Source organism: Alnus glutinosa, chromosome 5 (genome assembly GCF_958979055.1).
Source record: "Alnus glutinosa chromosome 5, dhAlnGlut1.1, whole genome shotgun sequence".
NCBI classification, from domain to species: domain Eukaryota; kingdom Viridiplantae; phylum Streptophyta; class Magnoliopsida; order Fagales; family Betulaceae; genus Alnus; species Alnus glutinosa.
In genome coordinates this window covers 10,569,052-10,591,188 of record NC_084890.1, presented here as the reverse complement: position 1 = coordinate 10,591,188, position 22,137 = coordinate 10,569,052, and the positions used below count along the sequence as shown (strand labels likewise).

Genomic DNA, 22,137 nt, shown 5'->3' with positions numbered 1-22,137 from the left:
TTATGTATTAGATGTATTTTCGCTTTTGATATGTGTTGCGCTGCACATTGATTATTATATTCCGCTATTAGATGTAACTCTTAATATCAGGTACATGTTATGGAACGTGTACGTTATGTTGGCTGAGCGACACGTACTCGTACCACTGTGATGGCTCGTTTTACGTTTCTATAAAAAAAAAAAAAAAAAAAAGAGTCTTCACAATAATAATGGTGTAATTGTATTTTCTCTTGGGAATTTCATATCATGAGTATTGGTTATTTAATCTTGAGAATATTTGTTAAATGTCTAAATTCGATTTTGATAAACCTTTTATCTTGTCTTAAAAAATTGTTATCTTGATTGAACTCAATGTTCATATTTTCTGTGATTGTATGAACGATAGTTTTACAATGGTATTTATGGACACAAAATCATGAGGGTTTGATAGGTCATGCCTAAGAATAAATTGTTTTACACCTTAGTTGGTTTAATTTAGGCAAATCAATTTATTCTTATCGAAAGATGAGTTATGCTTATTCCTTGATTACATATATGCTAATTAATTAATTTGATAATTCATACCGAGGGAAGAACGGATCGTTTTGCATCTTAGTGGCTAGGTGGGCGATCCATTTCAACCAAAGATGGATTATTCTTATTTCTTAATACAAGTACTTTCTTTATGATATCGTTGGGTGTTTGACACAGACGTGCCTAATAATTGCAATTTACCATTATTATGAGGTTAGTGGTGAAATCAATATTCTATCTTTCTCCTTACTACATTCTCATTTAATTTTGCGAATATTAGTGATAATTGATACAAAAACAATCAACTCATTCTCTGAATTATATTACAATTAATCTTGAATACTTTACACAACATAAACCTACAATCCTTGAGGTTCGACACCTTCACATAGACCCTATCCTACAAAGATTCGTTCTATTGCGTGTGATTTATTTTACTATTGATACGCTCACGACCACATCAAAATAAACATAGTGGATCCTGAACAATACCTCTCTTATGCAGATTTCCTTTGGTAGGGAGGATATTATTGCAAGCTCGCCACAATCCACTATTATGTCATCTTAGTTGTATGTTAGTTATATAACCAAATACTAAATAGCATTACTAATTTGTTTTAATAGCACATGACTTTAATTTTACAAATTAAGTAATGCTATTTAGCAGACTGTTATACAAATTTCATACAGCTGTGATAACTTTGACCGTGAAAATTAGACATTAATTTTTTTTTTACACGCACTTGTTGATCTAAAATCTATTTTTTATGTCCACATCATCTTAATTATATAAAAAGTTTAGTACATGGCATTTCTCTTAAAAATTCATATGAGAATTGTATATTGTTAATCTTATTAAAATAGCAAAATGTTTGGTTTCATGTTTTGTTCATTTCTTGTCCATATATATACAAGAAATGAGCAAATTCACCATTGAATATGTGGGACCACATGGAACCAACATATAATCCCATAGATTCAATAATAAATTTACAAAAAAAGATGAATAAAAGAATAGCAAAAAATGGATGTATAACATCTCTCATTAAAAAAATGCGATTTTTATGTGCCTCCCACCTCCATGTCACCCTGTTCTCCATCTTCAACATGATGAGGCTTTTAGGTTTCTGCACCAACCACAAGTGCACCTAGGGGCGGAGGCACCTTAGAGGGTGGGGGGTCCATGGCCCCCCAAAAATTTCAAAACCCTTAAAAAATAAGTTATTTTTGAAAGGTTAACCATATGATAGTCCCGGCAAAAATGAAATTCAACCATCCCAAAAAATTTACTCTACTAGTAAAAACTAGATTACGTTGTAGAATGGAAGATGAGTTTGTAGCAAATCATTTGCTAGTTTATATTAAGAAAGAAATTGCTAAGGATTTCACTATTGATAGCATAATGGATGAATTTTATTCCATAAAAGACAGTCGTTGAACACAATTCGAAGGAGATGCTGTAACACCCCAGTCCCATATTGGGAATAGATAAATAACTCACATAGAGTGAGTGGTTTATAAAAGATAAATGAGTGCTAAGTCCCACATTGCCTAGTTACTAGGTGAAACTGGGCTTTATAATGGATTCTAGGGAAGCTTCAAATTGACTAGTCCTTTTGGAGTGATAGTGCAGATATGGCTAGCGCTTTTCCTTGGGTCGTTACAGATCCGAAGTACTTTCCTTTTTTTATTTTTTCTTTTTTTACACTAGAACATTTTTGTATTCGGAAGAAAAGTTATTTTTAAAGATGATTTTATAAACATGTAACTTTTGTATATAATTATGATTTATAACTTAGTATGAAGTTAAGTTTAAGACTTGTCTATTTTTATTTTACAGGTGTACGCACGTATAGAGGGACAATATATATATATATATATATTTATTTATTTATTTAGGTTCCGATCCCACCAAAAGATCCCTGACTCCGCTGGGTGCACCCTCAGTTGTTTTTCCTTCCCTTCTTCGTGAAAAATTTCTTGTCTTTAGTTCTGGCTACCCCAAACAAAATTTACTGGTTCTGCCGCTGTCAACGTGGATGCTGCCACTCCAAGCCACACCCAACGGGGACACCCGGCCAGCAGCTCATCAACTTCAAAGCCACTCTGTCTCTCTCCAAGCTCACCTAACTAACATTAATGCCTTCTCAGCCCACTTGCGAGAGAATCTAGCTTAAATCCCGTTGTTTCCCATTGAGCCTTCACGGATGCACGTAGCCTTATCCTTATCTTCTCCACGCCAAAGAGCATCCACTCGAGACTCTTCTTCCCAACGGATCTCAAGGCTTTTCGAACTTCTTCCTTCTCAAAGCTGCTTTGTGGCTAATTAAACACTTGAGCTATTTCTCTTCATGATTCTTTAACTTGTATTTTGTTAGTTTCGCTGCAAATATGGGTGACAAAACCTTCCACATATTCATGTACCCATGGTTTGCCATGGGCCACCTGAACTCTTTCCTTTACATCTCCAACAAGCTTGCTGAGAGAGGCCACAGAATCTCTTTCTTCTTGCCAACCAAAACTCAACCGAAGCTAGAGCCTTTGAATCTCCACAAAGACCTCATTTCTTTCATCCCAATCACCGTTCCACATGTAGATGGCTTGCCTCCCGGGGCTGAAACAACAGCCGATGTTCCCTTCCCATTGCATTCCCTCCTCATGACTGCCATGGACCTTACTGAACCCACAATTGAAGCTTCTATGATTTCACTCAAACCGGATTTCGTATTCTATGATTTCACTCACTGGTTACCAGCATTGGCACGCCCGCTAGGCATCAAGCCCATACATTATTGCACAGTTAACCCGGCAGTTTTCGGGTATCTGCTAAGCCCAGAAAGAAAACACAATGTAACGCAGGCTGATCTTCAGGCACCTCCGCCAAGTTTCCCACCTTCGATGATAAGGCTAGGCGCCCATGAAACCCGAGATCTAACTTCTAATATGGTGAAAGAATATGGCCGAGGCACATCATTCAGGGAACGTCTAACGATCACTGTAAGAGATTGTGACGCGATTTGTATCAAAGCTTGTAGGGAGATGGAAGGGCCTTACTGTGACTATATTGAAAGGCAATTTGGCAAGCCTGTGATTCTTGCAGGGCCAGTAGTGCCAGAGCCACCAACTTCAGCATTGGATGAGAAATGGGCAAAGTGGCTGGATAGCTTCAAGGACAAAACTGTGATATTCTGTGCATTTGGAAGCGAATGCGTTTTAAAGAAGGATCAGTTTCAAGAACTGGTTTTGGGTTTTGAGCTAACAGGTATGCCCTTTTTCGCTGTTCTGAAACCGCCAATGGGTGTAGAGACAATTGAATCTGCGTTGCCAGAAGGGTTTGAAGAGAGGGTAAAGGGAAGAGGGGTTGTCCATGGGGGTTGGGTTCAGCAGCAGTTGATTCTGAGGCACCCTTCTGTGGGGTGCTTCGTGACACATTGCGGCGCGAGTTCTTTGGCTGAAGCGATGGTGACCGAGTGCCAATTGGTGCTGCTGCCACACGGTGTGGATCAATTTATCAATGCGAGACTGATGGGTGGAGATCTAAAAGTAGGGGTTGAGGTTGAGAAAGGTGAAGAAGACGGGCTGTTTACAAGGGAAGGTGTGTGCAAGGCAGTTAGGACTGTAATGGATGATAATAGTATTGTGGGGAAAGAGGTGAGAGCCAACCATGCTAAATGGAGAGAGTTCTTGCTGAGCAAAGGGCTTGAGAACTCCTACATTGATAGTTTTGTTCAAAAGCTTCATTCTCTCCTCATCTAATTTCATCTTAATTGTACTTAAGTTGCATAATTAAGGTGCATAGGTGTAAAAGAATATTTGGTCTTTAGATTTATTTAGGTTTTATATTTTAAGAGTTAATGTATTTTCTAATTCAATAATGGGCTTAATTGACCCAAATTAAGTTAGACAAAATAAGGTTAGAGTTATTTTATAATTTAATGGGCTTGGCCCAAAATCGGCCGACTTAGGGTTAGGATTTTCCCAAGTCTATTTAAGTGTTCTTTTGTACTCTTATGAGGACAAATTATGATGAATGAAAACACGTACACAACAACAACAAAAAAAAAAAAAAAAAAAGGAAAGAAAGAAAGGGTTTTTAGTGTCGTTTTTATTTATGTCGTTTGAAGGAAACAACGCCAAATTTAGGCATTGGGGTTGTTTCAAAAAGGGTTAAACACCTTATTGGTACCTATGGTTTGACAACTTTATTTTTTGCCCCCTATTCGTATCATAGATGGTACCCGTGGTTTGGGAAAAGATAGACTTAGTACATTTTTCTATTTTTCTGTCCAATATTTGGCGCGACTTTGTAGGGTACCAGTAGCCCAAACATATGAGACACATGAGACACATGATACAGCTGAGACACAAGGTCCTGGCAAACCACAAAATGAAGATGTTTATATGCCAACTTTCATGCAACCTAATGAGGAATCTTTGTTCCTGACGATTAATGTAGATTTGTCCAGTAACCCTCATTTGTCGGAGCTTATTGGTACGTCTATCCCCCCGTACCAAACAGGTCACGTTTGGCCACCCACTCCACGTTAGCAAGTTTGTTCCAACCCATCCACTGACACGCCAGAAGCATGTGTTCACCTATAGACATCCACACCCTCTGCTGATGGACATGGACAACCCTCCACTCAGTCGACTCAGCTGCAACAGCCGCAACAGTTACTCCGTAGGCAGGTCTACACAATTGGTATGTATCAGGTGTTATATTTTATTTTGATTAAAAGAAAATGTCTTAGATTTAATGTAAAAAAAACATATATGTGCCACTAAATATTTTGATGATTGAAACCAAATTGCAAATAAGGACAGGGTAAGGAATAAGAGAACGGTGGGCGTTCCTTCGCAAATTTGGCAGATCCCTAATGGGGAAAAGGTAGTGATTAATTTTAATAACTCTTTCAAGCTGAAGGGCCCAATGTAATATCCCATATTTTAAGATATTAAATAAAATATCTTAAAATATGACTTAAGGCCTAATAATAGGAATAATATATATATATATATATATATATATATATATATATATGAATATTTATGGAATAAATATTCATCTAGATAGATATAAATATTTATTAGAAATATATGTACAAGTGTATGGGAGTTAAAATGGATTAGAAATTAAACTAAGTCTAAATCGATCGATCGATATTAGAATCGATCGAGTGATTGTTTAGTGTCCTAAAATCGATCGTGTGTGGTTAGAATCGATCAAATTGATAGAACGAGAAATCAATCAAGTGATTTCTCCAGACACGCCACGTTAGCAAGTTTGTTCCAACCCATCCACTGACACGCCAGAAGCATGTGTTCACCCATAGACATCCACACCCTCTGCTGATGGACATGGACAACCCTCCACTCAGCCGACTCAGCTGCAACAGCCGCAACAGTTACTCCGTAGGCAGGTCTACACAATTGGTATGTATCAGGTGTTATATTTTATTTTGATTAAAAGAAAATGTCTTAGATTTAATGTAAAAAAAACATATATGTGCCACTAATTATTTTGATGATTGAAACCAAATTGCAAATAAGGACAGGGTAAGGAATAAGAGAACGGTGGGCGTTCCTTCGCAAATTTGGCAGATCCCTAATGGGGAAAAGGTAGTGATTAATTTTAATAACTCTTTCAAGCTGAAGGGCCCAATGTAATATCCCATATTTTAAGATATTAAATAAAATATCTTAAAATATGACTTAAGGCCTAATAATAGGAATAATATATATATACATATATATATATATATATATATATATATATATATATATATATATATATATATATATGAATATTTATGGAATAAATATTCATCTAGATAGGTATAAATATTTATTAGAAATATATGTACAAGTGTATGGGAGTTAAAATGGATTAGAAATTAAACTAAGTCTAAATCGATCGATCGATATTAGAATCGATCGAGTGATTGTTTAGTGTCCTAAAATCGATCGTGTGTGGTTAGAATCGATCAAATTGATAGAACGAGAAATCGATCAAGTGATTTCTCCAGACACGCCACGTTAGCAAGTTTGTTCCAACCCATCCACTGACACGCCAGAAGCATGTGTTCACCCATAGACATCCACACCCTCTGCTGATGGACATGGACAACCCTCCACTCAGCCGACTCAGCTGCAACAGCTGCAACAGTTACTCCGTAGGCAGGTCTACACAATTGGTATGTATCAGGTGTTATATTTTATTTTGATTAAAAGAAAATGTCTTAGATTTAATGTAAAAAAAACATATATGTGCCACTAATTATTTTGATGATTGAAACCAAATTGCAAATAAGGACAGGGTAAGGAATAAGAGAACGGTGGGCGTTCCTTCGCAAATTTGGCAGATCCCTAATGGGGAAAAGGTAGTGATTAATTTTAATAACTCTTTCAAGCTGAAAGGCCCAATGTAATATCCCATATTTTAAGATATTAAATAAAATATCTTAAAATATGACTTAAGGCCTAATAATAGGAATAATATATATATGAATATTTATGGAATAAATATTCATCTAGATAGGTATAAATATTTATTAGAAATATATGTACAAGTGTATGGGAGTTAAAATGGATTAGAAATTAAACTAAGTCTAAATCGATCGATCGATATTAGAATCGATCGAGTGATTGTTTAGTGTCCTAAAATCGATCGTGTGTGGTTAGAATCGATCAAATTGATAGAACGAGAAATCGATCAAGTGATTTAATTATATGGGTGCTGAAACAGATGGAATTCTGATCAAGTATAATCGATCGATTGATTATTTTATAGTTTAAAAATGCGATCGATCGACTTACTGTTCAATGAGATCGATCGATTATTTTATAGTGTAAAAATGCGATTGATCGACTTACAGTTCAATGCGATCGATCTATTTTTCTACAGTGTAAAAATGCAATCGATCGATTTTCTGCAGAAATGCAGATTCATGCACCGAACACCTATAATCCGATTTTAATACAAAATCTATCTGAATCTTTGTCTCAGCCATCAGATGCGATCGTTTTGGAACGATCTTGGCCGTCCATTTTAGTATAAATAGAACCCACTCCTTTCACTCTTCACGCTCATCCTTCTTCTCAATTCTCTCCCAAATCTCTCTCAGTTTCTCTCAAGTCTCTCATCTCACTCTCTCTCCCGGTCTGTCTAGCAGCACAAAAGGCAGAAGAAAGATCAGAGCAGCGCTCTCTCTTCTGTGGGTAGGTCTCTTTCTGTAATGGCCCCCCTTTTACGAAAAGGTGTAAGTGAAAATTTTGATTTTCACGTCACATTACGACATCATCAGAGTTATAAATTGGTAGCGGAATATATATATTTTTTTAATGATAACACATCAGAGCTTCTAACAAAAATACTTCAAAATATATAGAAAGAGTGTAATTGAGTAATTACACATTAAAATAGTATTTGTGCCACATATGGCACGGATAATTTACAAGTAAAACACTCATAATATTATTATTACATACCAACAGTAATATAAATATTGTTTTCCGAATATAATATTAATAATGGACTAGACATAGTAGTCCACAAAAATGGGAGGCATCCCAGCCTCAGACATTTCTACCAAGATCACCTAAAGGTCTGGACAATCCTGATACTCCTCTTCTTCATAACCTGTTTTAATATATAATACAGAAAGAAACAATAATACAAAAATACCTAGTGAGTCCACTGTTTTCAATAATGATATGATTATTGATTTATTAGAAATAAAGAACACAATGCAATGATGTAATAAAATGACAGTTTTATATGCATAGTCTTATTTATTTAAATAATCATTTTCTTCTTGCATTGATCAAATGGAGACATAACTCTCGTTTATCAAGTTATAGGAGACGTAACTCCCGTTTAGCGAGTTCTAAGGAGATGTCACTCCTCTAACAATTTATTATCTTTTTAGCACAGGTAGATGTCACTCCCTGTTCCATAGGCAGACGTAACTCCCTACTCTTTTATTTATTAATATTTTTGGCTTAGGTAGACGTCACTTCCTGGTCTGTTGGCAGACATCACTCCCAACTCTTTTACAATTAAATTCATTAATTAAAATAACAAACTATGCAAATTTCACACGCACAAACAATTAATTAAAGCAGAAATCATAACATTATGGAAATTCAGCATCACCCTCAGTGACTAAGAAATACTCACAGTTCTTTCTTTGCTTCAGAAAAGTGTTCACATAAATATTAACTGCAGTATCATTTAATACCAATAATAGTGAATTAGTACAATCCACTAATAAACTCATATTAACACTATTTTTATTTTTAACCTTTTAAACCTTAACATAATTGCTAATATCATTTAAACATAATAACGGCATATAAAATGGTTTAATTATAATGCCACATATTCCATATGGACATTATAATAACATTTATAAATAATGACCAAAATACCTTTTTGTATTTTAAAATACTTATTTACATAAGGGTCGTTTTACCAACACTTTTAATCATAAAAGCTATATATTTATATAACATAACAAATTCCAATTGAGCTGAGTAACAGCATTAGTATTAGTAATGTCTAAAAATACTTTTAGAATGTTGGGCGGTATAACGGCATAATTATGGATAATTTCTATTATACCCTTTATAAAATTTGGTAGAATAACGACACTTTTATAACTAATGCTTAAAAAACCTTTCAAAACTTTTGACAGCGTAACGGCACATTTATGAAATACCCAATTTAATTTGGGCACCATAATGGCGTATTTGGTAAATAAGTGATCAACTTTTGAACATAAACACATAATGGACATAATCAAGCTTAAACTAATGAAATCAAAACCTAAATCATAAAATCAATGAAACTAATGATTGGAAGCTTACCAAAATACTTCCTAGCACACACTCCAAGCCTTGGACCACACAAAACCACACTTTTCTCTCTCTTGGCCATGGGTGTGTGTGTGAAGCTTGATGGATTTTTGCATCCTTCCCCTTTAGTTTTATTTATAAGAGAATGAATGGCTAGGATCAAGTAGACACATTTTGATCTAATGGATGGGAGTTAGCCTTATCCTCCAAGGCACATGGGTGTCATCATTACTTAGGTAAATATCTACATGCATTTGCATTTCATATGAATTTACATTTGACGTGTATTTTGGAACATGGGTTTCATCATTACTTAAATCAAATAAAATCAAATAATATCTAATCTAATAAATTCCATTCTAACTAAATTTGGCACCCCATGAAATATCCTAAAATCTCAATCATTACAAAATCAAATGAAATCAAATAATATCTAATCCAATCATAGCAAATATTTCCATTCTAATTAGATTTGACACATGGTTTACTAAGAAATGAAACTAAGTTACAAATAGGACTAATTGGTTACAAAATATCACAAAATCAATAGGGTGACATGGCGGTGACATGGCAGAATCTTGGGCTGCCACACATGCATGCTTCCCAATCTCGGGGTACTAGATTCACGGACAATTTCGGCAAACATACAAAACTCTGATTTTTATGAAATTTTATATGTAGATAGACGACTCCGAGACGAGTGTTCTGACTTTTGAATTGACTAAAAAGGAGTTCGTTTGACCTTGGTTTCATCGTTCTAAAGTTTAAAGTCCGTTTGAACTTTTATTAAATTAAAACTATAAAAGCTTCTTAATAAATGAATATTTATCTTCATAAATATTCATATTTATTCTTTTGCCTTATTATTAGGTCATAAATCATATTTTAAGATATTTTATTTAATATCTTAAAATATGGGGTATTACACTTTCTCTCCCTTCTTCTCCTTCTCTCTGTCTCTTCTTCTTTCAGTTCACCTACTGTGAAGGAAGAAGAAGAAGAAGAAGAAAAATAAGAAGAAAGGAAGAAATAATAACAAAAAGAAGATAAAGAAAAAGAACAAAAGAAAAGGAATAATGATATTTGGTTTCTAATTAAAGTTTTGTTTTAATATTGTGATTTTATGAGTCAATTGTTAAGTAATCTAACGTTTTAAAGTTGTGTTTCAAATAGGGTTTTCAAAATAGAGTCATTAAATATAAAAATACGCCGTTATGATGCCCGAGTGAAAATACATTATTTTACAAAAGCACCGTTATGCTGCCCAAATACTTTTAAGTATTGTAGGCATTTAATATATTGATGTCGTTACTCTGTCCAATTTTATAAGATTAAAATAAGAAATAAGCACGAAATTATTTTATTTCACTAGTGTTTAAAGTATAAAAGCTCGTTAATTATATTAACATATTATTAAGTTTATTTGACATAAAAATAAGACAAATATGGACTAAAATATATTTTGGTATCTCATTGTTTCAACTAAAAAAACTGAAACAGTACTTGCTTTGATATTATTTAATTAAAGGTTCAAGTTATTTTGGGTTGGAAAACTCTGTTGTAAAATCAGTGAATTTTAAACTGTTATATTTATTTTGATAAAAAGAATATTATGATATTATGAGTAGGGCTGGCAATTTTGACACGATCCGACAACCCGACACGAACACGACATGAAATTAGCGGGTTTGGGTCATAAACGGGTTGACCCTTTTATGACCTATTTATCTTGGTCTGGCGGGTCGGGTCGCCAGACACGATTAACTTATTCTCTCTCCTTTTTTTTTTGGGTTAAAAAAAAAAAAATGAAAAGAAAAAAAAAAAAAGGGAGAATGGCCGAATGGGAAATTGGGCATTTGGGGGGAATGATTTGAAAAGTGAAAAAAAGTTGAAAACAAAAGATTCAAAACTCAAAAAATCAAAACAGTGAAAACACAAACAAAACCAGAAAAGTGAGAAAAGTAATGGCCCGTGGGGTACCGAATCGGCTGAAAATGTTGGCCTGGATGAATTTGACCACAACCTTGTGATCATTAGTCTTGGTGGCCCCAGCCTCGACTATTTAGAGACATAATCCACCACTACAAGAATATACTCAAACCCAAAAGATGGCGGGAAGGGTCCCATGAAGTCGAGACCCCAGACGTCAAAGATTTCAACAATTAGGATGGGGTTTAGTGGCATCATGTCCCTTTGAGATATAGTTCCAAGGCGTTGGTGCCTCTCACAAGCCCGACAAAACCCATAGGCATCTTTGAACAAGGTAGGCCATGTGAATCCGCTCTGTAGAACCTTGGCTATAGTTTTCTTGGCACTGAAGTGTCCTCCACATGCTAGTGAATGGCAGAATGTAAGAATACTGTGGAATTCACTCTCAGGGACACAACAGCGGATTATATGATCAACACAATACTTGAATAACTCCTGATCTTCCCAAAAATAAGATCGGACTTGCTTGAAGAAGCGGTCCTTGTCTTGTTTGGACCAATGAGAAGGGATCCAACCTGTGGCTAAATAGTTAACAATATCAGCATACCAAGGCGGCTCCCTCGAAGTAATCTCAAATAGTTGCTCATCTGGGAAGGAATCTTTAACTGGCATAGGTTGAGGTGTCTCAAACATAATCCGTGATAGGTGGTCGGTGACAACATTCTCAGTTCCCTTCTTGTCCTGTATTTTGATGTCGAATTCTTGCAGAAGAAGTATCTATCGAATCAACTGCGGCTTAGTTCCTTTCTTGGCCAACAAATGGCTCAGAGCCGCATGATCAGAGTAGATGATTACCTTAGATCCCAAAAGATATGAGCAGAATTTATCCAAGGCAAAGAAATCGGCTAGCAGCTCTTTTTCTGTTTTTGTGTAATTGACTTGAGCATCCATCATAGTCTTGCTAGCATAGTAAATGACATGAGGAAGCTTGCCTTCATATTATCCCAGGTCTGCACCCATAGCATAATCAGATACATCACACATGATTTCAAACGGTAAGGACCCGTCGGGAGGTTGCATTATGGGAGCAGAAGATAGCATAGAACGAAGCTTATGGAATGCCTCTAGACATGCATCCTCAAAGTGGAAAGTAGTAATCTTGGCAAGTAAATTACACAAGGGTCTTGAAATCTTATTGAAATCTTTGATGAAGTGGCGATAGAAGCCGTCATGCTCGAGGAAGGAACGAATCTGCTTCACTGAAGTAGGTGGCGGTAGATTTTCAATCAGCTCAACTTTGGCACGATCCACCTCAATTCCTCTTTTAGATACTATATGTCCCAGAACTACTCCCTCTTGCACCATGAAGTGGCTCTTCTCCCAGCTTAAGATCGGATTTGTTTCTTTGCAATGTTGAAGCACAAGTGATAGATTGTGGAGACATGTATCAAAGGAGGAACCAAAAACCGAGAAATCATCCATAAATACCTCTAGAAATGTTTCTACCATGTCTGAGAAGATAGACATCATACATCGCTGAAAAGTTGCAGGTGCATTTTATAATCCAAAGGGCATGCGCCTGTAAGCGAAGGTGCCAAAGGGGCAGGTGAAGGTCGTCTTCTCTTGGTCTAGGGGATCAGCCGCCACTTGATTATAACCAGAGTACACATCTAGGAAACTGTAGTAGCTCTGCCCAGCAAGACGCTCTAGGATCTGATCAATGAATGGGAGTGGGAAGTGATCTTTTAGAGTATGGGAGTTGAGCTTGGGGTAGTCAATACAAATGCGCCATCTCGTGGTTGTGCGCTGGGGAATCAATTCGCTAGCTGAGTTCTCTACTACTGTGATGCCAGACTTCTTTAGAACCACTTGGGTGGGGCTCACCCACTTGCTATCAGAGATGGGGTAGATGATACCTGCATTGAGTAATTTGATCACCTCCTCCATCACAACCTTTTTCATATTGGGATCCAGTCGGTGTTGTGCCTCATGGGAGGGTCGAGCATCTTCCTCTAAATGAATCCGATACATACAGATGGAAGGGTCAATGCCCTTTAAATCAACTACAGTCCATCGAATAGCCTTTTTATGCTTCTTCAATACTGCTAATAAATTGTTTTCTTGGTCCTTTTGTAGATCTGAAGCAATGATGACTAGCAAGGTATCATTAGAGCCGAGGAAGGCATACTTGAGCTTGTCTGGCAGTGGCTTCAATTCAAGCTTTGGTGGAGACTCAAGGAAAGGAATGGGAGGAGTGCTGGAAGTTAGAGGTAGGGGCTCCTTGGGTAGTCTCCATGGATGAAAATATGCACTGGCAGCTGTCTCTAGCAAGGCATTTACCTCATCAATGTATTGATTGGTGTTGAAGTCTTCAGAGTCAAAGTGAGTTAGGCAGTCTTCCAAAGGATCCCTTGTCAAAAGACTAGGGAGTGAATCTTCTACATATTTTTCAATGTTGTCTACAAAGAAACACTCATTCTGATTAGGTGCATGCTAGAATGCATTGAAGATATTTAGCTTGACCTGCATATTACCAAAGGAGATCTCCATGATTCCAGTACGACAGTTGATACATGCATTGGCCGTGGCTAAGAAAGGATGCTCAAGGATGACTGGGATCAGCTTCTCAGGATTGGGAGCGGGCTTAGTGTCAAGTACGATGAAGTCCATTGGGAAGAAAAACTTATATACTCAGATGATGACATCTTTTATTACCCCTCTTGGTTTCTTAATAGACCGATCAACAAACTGCAAAATCACTGTGGTGGGCTTCAGTTCCCTTAGGCCAAGTTGCTGATACACTGAATAGGGAAGTAAATTCACACCAACTCCTAAATCTAAGAGTGCTTTATCAATCTCACTCTGTCCGATGATACATGAAATTGTAGGGAATCCAGGATCCTTGAACTTCGGAGGAGTACTGTGCTGAATCAGGGAGCTCGCATGCTTAGTAAGGACTTTCTTGGGAATATGATTTATGCTTTTCCTTTTCTGAGTACACAAGTACTTAAGGAATTTTGCATAGGCAGGTACTTGCTTGATGGTATCAAGCAGTGGGAGGTTGATTTTTACCTGTTTGAGGACCTCCATCATATCTTGTATTTTCTCTCCTTGTTTCCCAAAGTGAGAAGGTGCCTTGAGACATTCCGGGAACGGGACCCAAGGCTCATATGGTATCTCAGAAGTGGGAGCTGATGAAGAAGAAGCCTCATTGTTTACTTGCTTACCTTTGTCCTTCTGCAAATTCTGCGGGATCTCAGTTTGCTCATCCACATTTTCTTGCACATGATTGTCGACCCCTTTTCCACTACGCAATGTGGTGTTGGCTTGAACTTGCTGGTGATATGAAGTATTGCCTTCTACCATGTAGTGTCCCTTCGAGTTGGCCACTAGCTGACTTGGAAGTGTCCCCTCTTCTCTCTTGTTGAGGGTATTAGCCATCTGTCCCATATGAGCCTCTAACTTGGTGATGGATTGAGAGTGGGAGTTCACTATTTGATTCTAAGAGTCCACTTTCTAATTGATCTCACTCAAAAGTTTCAACATCTAAGCCTGAATGTCAGAATCTGACTAAGGAGATGGTGTAGTCTGAGATTGCTGCTATGGAGGGAGGTATGTGGAAGAAGATTGGTAGGGCTGCCTATTAGATTGAGCTTGATTGTGCACCCCTGGGACTGAGTTACTTGAAGCTTGAGCCTTCCATGAGAAATTTGGATGATTTCTCCACCTTGGGTTATAAGTATTAGAGTATGGATCATTACCCGGATCTGAAAAAGCTGCATTGACCTGCTTAGTTGAATCATCATAAAACTTTCCTGCAGTAGGACAATCATTTGTGTGATGCATAGGACTAGAACAGAATGAGCATGGTGCGTGCTGTGTGTGCAGGTGAGTAGAATTAGTAGCAAAACCAGCAACCATCATTTGATCTAATTTACTAGTGATAACATCAACTACTTGGGTAGCTACATTTGAAGAATGTCCTATTTCAAAAAGACCTTCGGTCTTTGGTGCTTTAGCTGCAGGTGCTCTACCTCTAGTGGATGCATGCTGAATGGAATTATTACTCAAGTTTTCAAACAATGTCCATGCTTCATCCTCACTTTTCATCATAAATATTCCCCCACAAGTTGCATCTACCATTTGTCTATTAGGCTCAGTCAAGCCTTCATAGAAGCTTTGCACTAGCTGCCACTTCGGGACAACATGGTGTGGGCATGATCTAAGTAGGTCCTTGAGTCTTTCCCAGGTCTCATACAGTTGTTCTCCCTTATATTGGGAGATACTAGTAATAGCTCTCCTAATATCATTGGTCTTTCCTATGGGAAAATACTGTCTCTTTTAATTCCACATTTTTTGCACACACTTGTTAAAATTAGAAGTCTATTTAATTTTCATTTGGTATTAGAGCTTGGTACACTCTATTTAGATTCAATTCTTGAGTGTTATCTTTCATTTTGACTTCTAGTTTTATTTCAATGTCTCAAAATCTTAATATTGTTCCTACCTTTGATGGTACGAACTATGGCTATTGGAAAGCTCATATGTAGTTCTTTTTAAAATCTATTGACTGTTGGAATATTGTTGAAACTGGTTGGACCAAGCCAGCGGATGCAACTCTTGAACTAGTCACTGAGAAAATCGCACGACTTTCTAATGATAAAGCCTTCCATGCTCTATGTCAAGCGCTTTCACCGTCTGAATTCTCAAGAATCTCAAACAGTGAATCCATTAAAGAAGCATAGCAAATCTTAGAAACAACATATGAAGGCACCACACTTGTTAAATCTGCCAAACTTCAAATGTTGATTTCTAGATTTGAAGAAATTAAGATGTTGGAAGATGAGACATTCGGAGAGTTTTACTCCAAAATGAGCGACTTAAGAAACTCAATGGTGAGTCTTGGGAAAACCGTCTCGGATGTAAAACTCATCAGTAAAATTCTTTGCCTGAGCGTTTTAGAATCAAGGTGACTACAATTGAAGAAAACAAAGACTTGAAAGTGATGAAGATTAAAGAGTTGATGGGTTCTCTTCAAACTTATGAGCTGTCCCTACCCCCGGCCAAAAAGTTGAAGACCATTGCCCTAAAAGCTTCCAAGAAGAAGATCAAAGTCTCATCTGGAGATGACTCTGAGGATGAAGAAAAAGCTGTGGCTATGCTGGCCAAATTTTTTGAAATATTAATGAGAAATGAGCGGTTCAAGAAGAAGTTTTTCGAAAAGATAAAGAAGGCCCCCAGAGAATTTGAACTTGGGGAAGCTGAGAAGAAAGATCCCAGAGGCCCAAGATGTTATGAATGCTCAGGGTTTGGGCATATTCAGGCTGATTGTGGGAACCTCAAGCAGGGAAAGGGGAAGAAATATAACGCGACTCTCAGTAATGAGTCTGAAGAAGAAGTAGCTCTTGAGCAAAAGAAATTTCTAGCCTTTGTGGCTCTGCATGTAGAAGAGGAAGATTTTTACTTAGAGTACAATGATGAAGATGGGGAAGAACTCAAGGAGGCTTATAAAACCCTCTATGTAGAGTTTGAAAAGCTGAGGGAAGCTCGCAAGCAGCACATTCATGATCTGAACAGTTTACAGACTAAGAAGAGTTCATTGTTGCTTAAGATACAGGGGCTAGAGTAGAAGCTGCTAGAGACAGCTTTAATTGGAGAGGGTCACCAATGAAAAGCTGACTCACATGCTGTCAATCCAGAAGAGCCCAACTGACAAGACTGGTCTCGGGAATGTAGCTCCTCCTTCTGATATTCACTTTACTTCCCAGACTGTCTTTGTTAAACATACAATCCCCGAGCCTCCACCCACAATTAAGGATAAAGGGAAGGAAAAAATCAATGGAGATGTTCCGGCGACTCAGAAGTTACCGACCATCAGAAGATCTCCCATATGCCATCACTGTGGACTAAGTGGGCATGTCCAACCCCAGTGCTCCCTCCTTAAAGCTCAGAGATCAAAGGTTAAGAAAGACGTGCCAAGATAAGCCAATTACGACACAAGACCTCTGGCCCAGTATCAGACTCCATGGCATCAGGCTCCTTATCAAGCTCAATGGAATCAAGCTCCAAGGCATTAGGCTTTTCAATATCAAGCCCCTAGGCATCATACTCCCTGGCCCTAGGCTCTTCAGCATCAGCGGCCTCAGCAGAGATTTGTTCTTGCCAATCATAGTGGCAAATCCAAGACCTTTAAAAAGCGGTAGAAGGAGGAGGATGATCAATACTACAATGAGTTACCTATTTGGATCCTGAAAATAAATATTGACTTCTAACAACCAAGTGTGTGTTTGTGTATAAAAAAATATCTTAAATACAGAATATATAAAAGAAAAGATATTTGTTAACGAAGTGGACACTCTATAGAAAAACCACTCCAGGGCAGCCAAACCTAGGATATCCACTATACCGAAAACAAAGCTAGTTACAAGACACTAGTACTCACATACCCTTATGTAATAGTCATACATTTAACTCTGACATGAAGCCCAACGTGAATGCTTCCCAACCAAGTCTCCTACTTGAAGGGGTCTTCAATTAATTCCTTTACCTTAGGGCCAATCCCTAAGATAGACTTCGTAAGAACTTTTGAGCACACACCAGCAATGGCTAAAGAGCTAGCGGATCTTCGATTCTCCCTAAACACCCTTTCTAAACACTATGGAATTTAATACAGAATTCATACAATTTACAAGCCTAGGGCCCTCTATTTATAGGCTTACAAAAAACCTAAATCTGCTGAAATTTGGACTTTGGCTGTTGAGCGTTCGGACAGAAGATAGCCATGTCCGGATGGTCTTTTGCGACCGCCTTTCAGAAACAGTGCAATTCTTTCCTTATCAGGTCCACGTCCGGACGGCTTGGCCGAGAGCCCGAACGGTCTTCTCTATAACTCATTTATGCGTTCGAACGGAACACTGGAATATTCTGAAATGCTGGATAGCGTCCAGAAGTGTTGCCACATCTTCCGGACGACTTACAGAGACTTCCTTAACAATGTCGACTTCTGAAATCTAACTCAATGTTGAATAGTGATTGACCTAGCGTCCGAACGCCATCAAAGGCTCGTCCGGTCGGTTGCACAGGAACCGGTTGATTTGGCTTGGAATTTGCAAGGAATCTTCTTGGACATCTTCTAGAAGCTTGTGATCAGTCACATGTTTTGAAATGAACACTGTCCAAATAAATGAAGACTCTGAATAAGAACTAATCACCCTGTTAATTTGCACCTGTTACATAAAGTGTTTTTGTCATCCAGAATGTAGCCAACATAAAAAAAAAACTAACAAACTCCCATTTTGGCCATTCTGGGACAAAAAAATTTGATCAGTTTGGAAATACATTCCCGGTCCAAAACCAAAAAATGCTCTCCCTTTTTGTCACACAAGGACAAAGGGTAAACAAAGTATTAAGAAAAAGACCATAACAAAAACAAACATAAGAGAAACGAACAAGGTTAGGTCTTTAATGAGAAATCAGCACACACATGTATCTAAACCTGTAAAATAGTCAAATAGCTGGGAAAAAATATGCAAGCATATGGAAAAGAGTTAAGTAATCAATGAACATAAATTTCCCTCAGACAAAACTTTTTCAACAGTAAACTTAACTCATGAAATGCGTGTATGTGTGAAGGCTTTCTCAATAAGGTATGAAGTTCACTGATATGACTTAAATCACCCGGATTTTCTAAAGAAGAGAGAAAATCAATGTTAGATCAGTCGAAAGTCAAACCTTATTTTACTAGGGTCTAGCCACCCTCATCTGATACACTCCCCTTAAGCTGCAGCACTTTTCTTTCACTTCGTCCTTTAGTGACTGTCTATTTCCGCAATGATTTGGTCATTGACTGTTTCTTTAGGGACAAGATTAAGAACAAATTTATAGCATAAAAGCAGTGGATCTTTTTATTTATCCATATTTGTTCAGAATTGAATGATTTTTATCACTTGGTGCTGCAACCTAGAAAGAATGCCAGAATTTATGGGTTCTAGGTTCAGCTAGCGAGCTGGTCAAACTAACCATCTTAGTAAAAAAAAATCTCTCTCATTTAGAATTTCCAGAAGCTAAAAGTCAAATGAGAAAAAAAAATAACTTAGGGGAGCCTTGGATAATGCATATTTTTTATCATATGAGAAAAACAACTATCTAGTAAAGATGCGGCAGGAAAACTCAGCACATATCAGATTTAGAATCTTAATTATATGAATGTATATTCTATCAAAGCACATAGAACTGTCAAAACAGATAAATATACATGAGATAGTTGAAAACTTTTTAAGAGAAACCTTGCATCAAATTCCTCCATTTTTATTTATTTATTTATTTTTATTAAAAAAAAAAATGCTTCACAATATAGAGGATAGTATAGTACAAGCATGTAAGGTAAATGCAAACTTGACCTCAGGGAGAGAGGTTTGACAGTACCAAGATAGAAAAGCAGCCGCTCAACGTACTTTTTCTATCATCCCTATTTAATACCTGTAGAATATCCTCAAGACAAATAAGAGGGAATATAGGGATAGAAAAGATGGTTCCATAACAACATGCAAAATTTTCATAAGACGATATAAAAATGCTATGCAAGTGTACCTGTCATGCTCTAGGATTTAGGAACCAAAATCCTAGGCATGTGTGACCTCACCTACTAGGTAGGTCCGCTCCCCCTCGGGGATTGGGTGTCCTCTTCCTTATCCTGTCCTTCCTTCTTTAGCTGTAGTGTCAGATATCTGACCAGATCTTGCATGAAAGAACTGACGAAAGATGTTCCTTCATAGAAGATTTCCCTTTCTGCAGTCTTCTGTTCCTCCATATACAGCTTCTTGGGGACCCAAGTCTTTTTTACTTGAGTAGGCTTCTGCTGCTGCTGATGCCTTGGAACATGATTTCTGGGCGGAGATCTATGATGCCTGGGTGGCTTAGGTGGAGGACACCTAGGTTTGATATGACTGCTAACTCCACATTGGTGACACTTGGGAGTTTTAGGAGCCTGCCACTTTTTCTTCCTCTGAACTTACCGATGTGGGCATTTAAGTCTGATGTGCCTTGGCTCGCCACAGTGATGGCATGTGGGAGGCTTTCTTCAGATAGGAAGCTTGGCCAGAGGCTGAAGGATGACTAGTACTTCCCCATCCATAACAGTGTTTCTCTTATCCACGCTTGAGGGTGGAGACTCGGGAATAATCGGCTTCACAAAAATAGTATGGGAGGTAGAAGGAATATCAGAAGTAGAAGGAGGAACATACCCGAGTCAAGTCTTGTTGGTGGAGCACTTTTGAATGGAGAGCATGTGAATTAGCTTCTCGTCTGAGACTCTCTAGCTATAACCGTGTCTCCAGAAGCCTCTTCTAAATCATTCATCTTTATTAGCATAGCGGTCTTCTCAGTCCTGAGGCTGGTTAGCTCTAGTACCTGCTGCTTGTATTTCTCCCTCAACTTTAAGAACTCTACATATTGAAGTTGATAGGCTGACTACATATCTTCTTCTTCACTATTCTCAGAGTAGTAAGATTGAGAATCCTTATTTTATTCATGTGGGGCCATGAAGGCAAAAAAAATTTTCTTCCTCAGGAGTTTCTTCTTCCTTCTCAAACTCATCGCTAAGAGGAGTATTAAAAGCTTTCCCTTTTAGTTTCTTCAGATTTGCACATTCAGTTCTGATGTGCCTGAAGCCTAAACATTTGAAGCATTGGGGACCCCTTGGAACTTTCTTCTCTGCTTCTTCTGACTCAATTGTGTGGGGAGCCTTTCTTAGTTTGTTCGAGAACTTCTTCTTGAATTTATTATTTTTCATGAACAGCTCGAAGTTCTTGGCTAACATTGTCACTGCATCTTCATCAATGTCATAGTCTTCGTCAAATGAGACTCTGGATTTCTTCTCGGATGCCTTAGATGCCTTGAGGGCAATAGTCTTTGCCTTTTTGACTGGAGGTAAGGAGTATTCATATGTCTGAAGAGATCCTACCAGCTCTTCAATCTTCATCTCCTCCAGATCTTTGCTTTCTTCTATAGTTGCCACCTTAATCCTGAAACGCTCAGGCAAAGATCTTAGTATCTTTCGGATGAGTTTTACATCCAAGATTTGCTTCCCAAGACTCACCATCGAGTTTCCTAGGTCGCTAATCTTAGTGTAAAACTCTCTGAAGGTCTCTTCTTGTAGCATCTTAATTTCTTCAAATTTAGAAATCAACATTTGAAGCTTGACAGACTTTACCAGTTTTGTGCCTTCATATGTTGTTTCTAGAATTTTCCATGCATCTTTAGCAACTTCATAATTTGAAATTCTTGGGAATTCAGATGGTGAAAGTGCTTAACATAGTGCATGGAGGGCTTTATCATTGGAGAATCGCGCGCTTGTTTGAGTAATAGTAATTTTTTTTGTTTCTTCTGGTTTAATCCAACCAGTTTCAACAATTTTCCAGACGTCAATTGATTTTAAAAAGAAACGCATGTGGGCTTTCCAATAGCCATAGTTCATCCCATCAAAGGGCGGAACTAAATTAAGATTTTGAGACATTATAAAAATAAACAAAATAGAAGTCAAGAGATTACACTCAAGAAATAAATCTAAAACAAAGTGTACCAAGCTTTGATACCAATTGAAAATAAATATTGACTTCTAACAACCAAGTGTGTGTTTGTGTGCAACAAAATATCTTAAATGTCAAATATAAAGAAGACAAGATATTTGTTAACGAAGTGGAAACTCTGTGAAGAGAAAAACCACTCTGAGGCAGCCAAACCAAGGATATCCACTATACCGAAAACAAAGCTAGTTACAAGACACTCGTACTCACATACCCTTATGCAGTAGTCATACCTTTAACTCTGACACGAAGCCCA

General features: G+C 37.5%; 2 protein-coding genes across 2 annotated transcripts; one reads left to right on the top strand and one right to left on the bottom strand.

Annotated features, from left to right (window-relative positions):
- The first annotated feature begins 2,731 nt into the window (after positions 1 to 2,731).
- On the top strand, positions 2,732 to 4,300 carry LOC133867670 (cyanidin 3-O-galactoside 2''-O-xylosyltransferase FGGT1-like). Its single transcript, XM_062304426.1, has one exon. The coding sequence runs from the start codon at positions 2,905 to 2,907 to the stop codon at positions 4,267 to 4,269; it is 1,365 nt and encodes a 454-aa protein (XP_062160410.1). The 5' UTR covers positions 2,732 to 2,904; the 3' UTR covers positions 4,270 to 4,300.
- Positions 4,301 to 13,989: 9,689 nt separating this feature from the next.
- LOC133868948 (uncharacterized) lies at positions 13,990 to 14,739 on the bottom strand. Its single transcript, XM_062305939.1, has one exon. The coding sequence runs from the start codon at positions 14,737 to 14,739 to the stop codon at positions 13,990 to 13,992; it is 750 nt and encodes a 249-aa protein (XP_062161923.1).
- Positions 14,740 to 22,137: the final 7,398 nt, after the last annotated feature.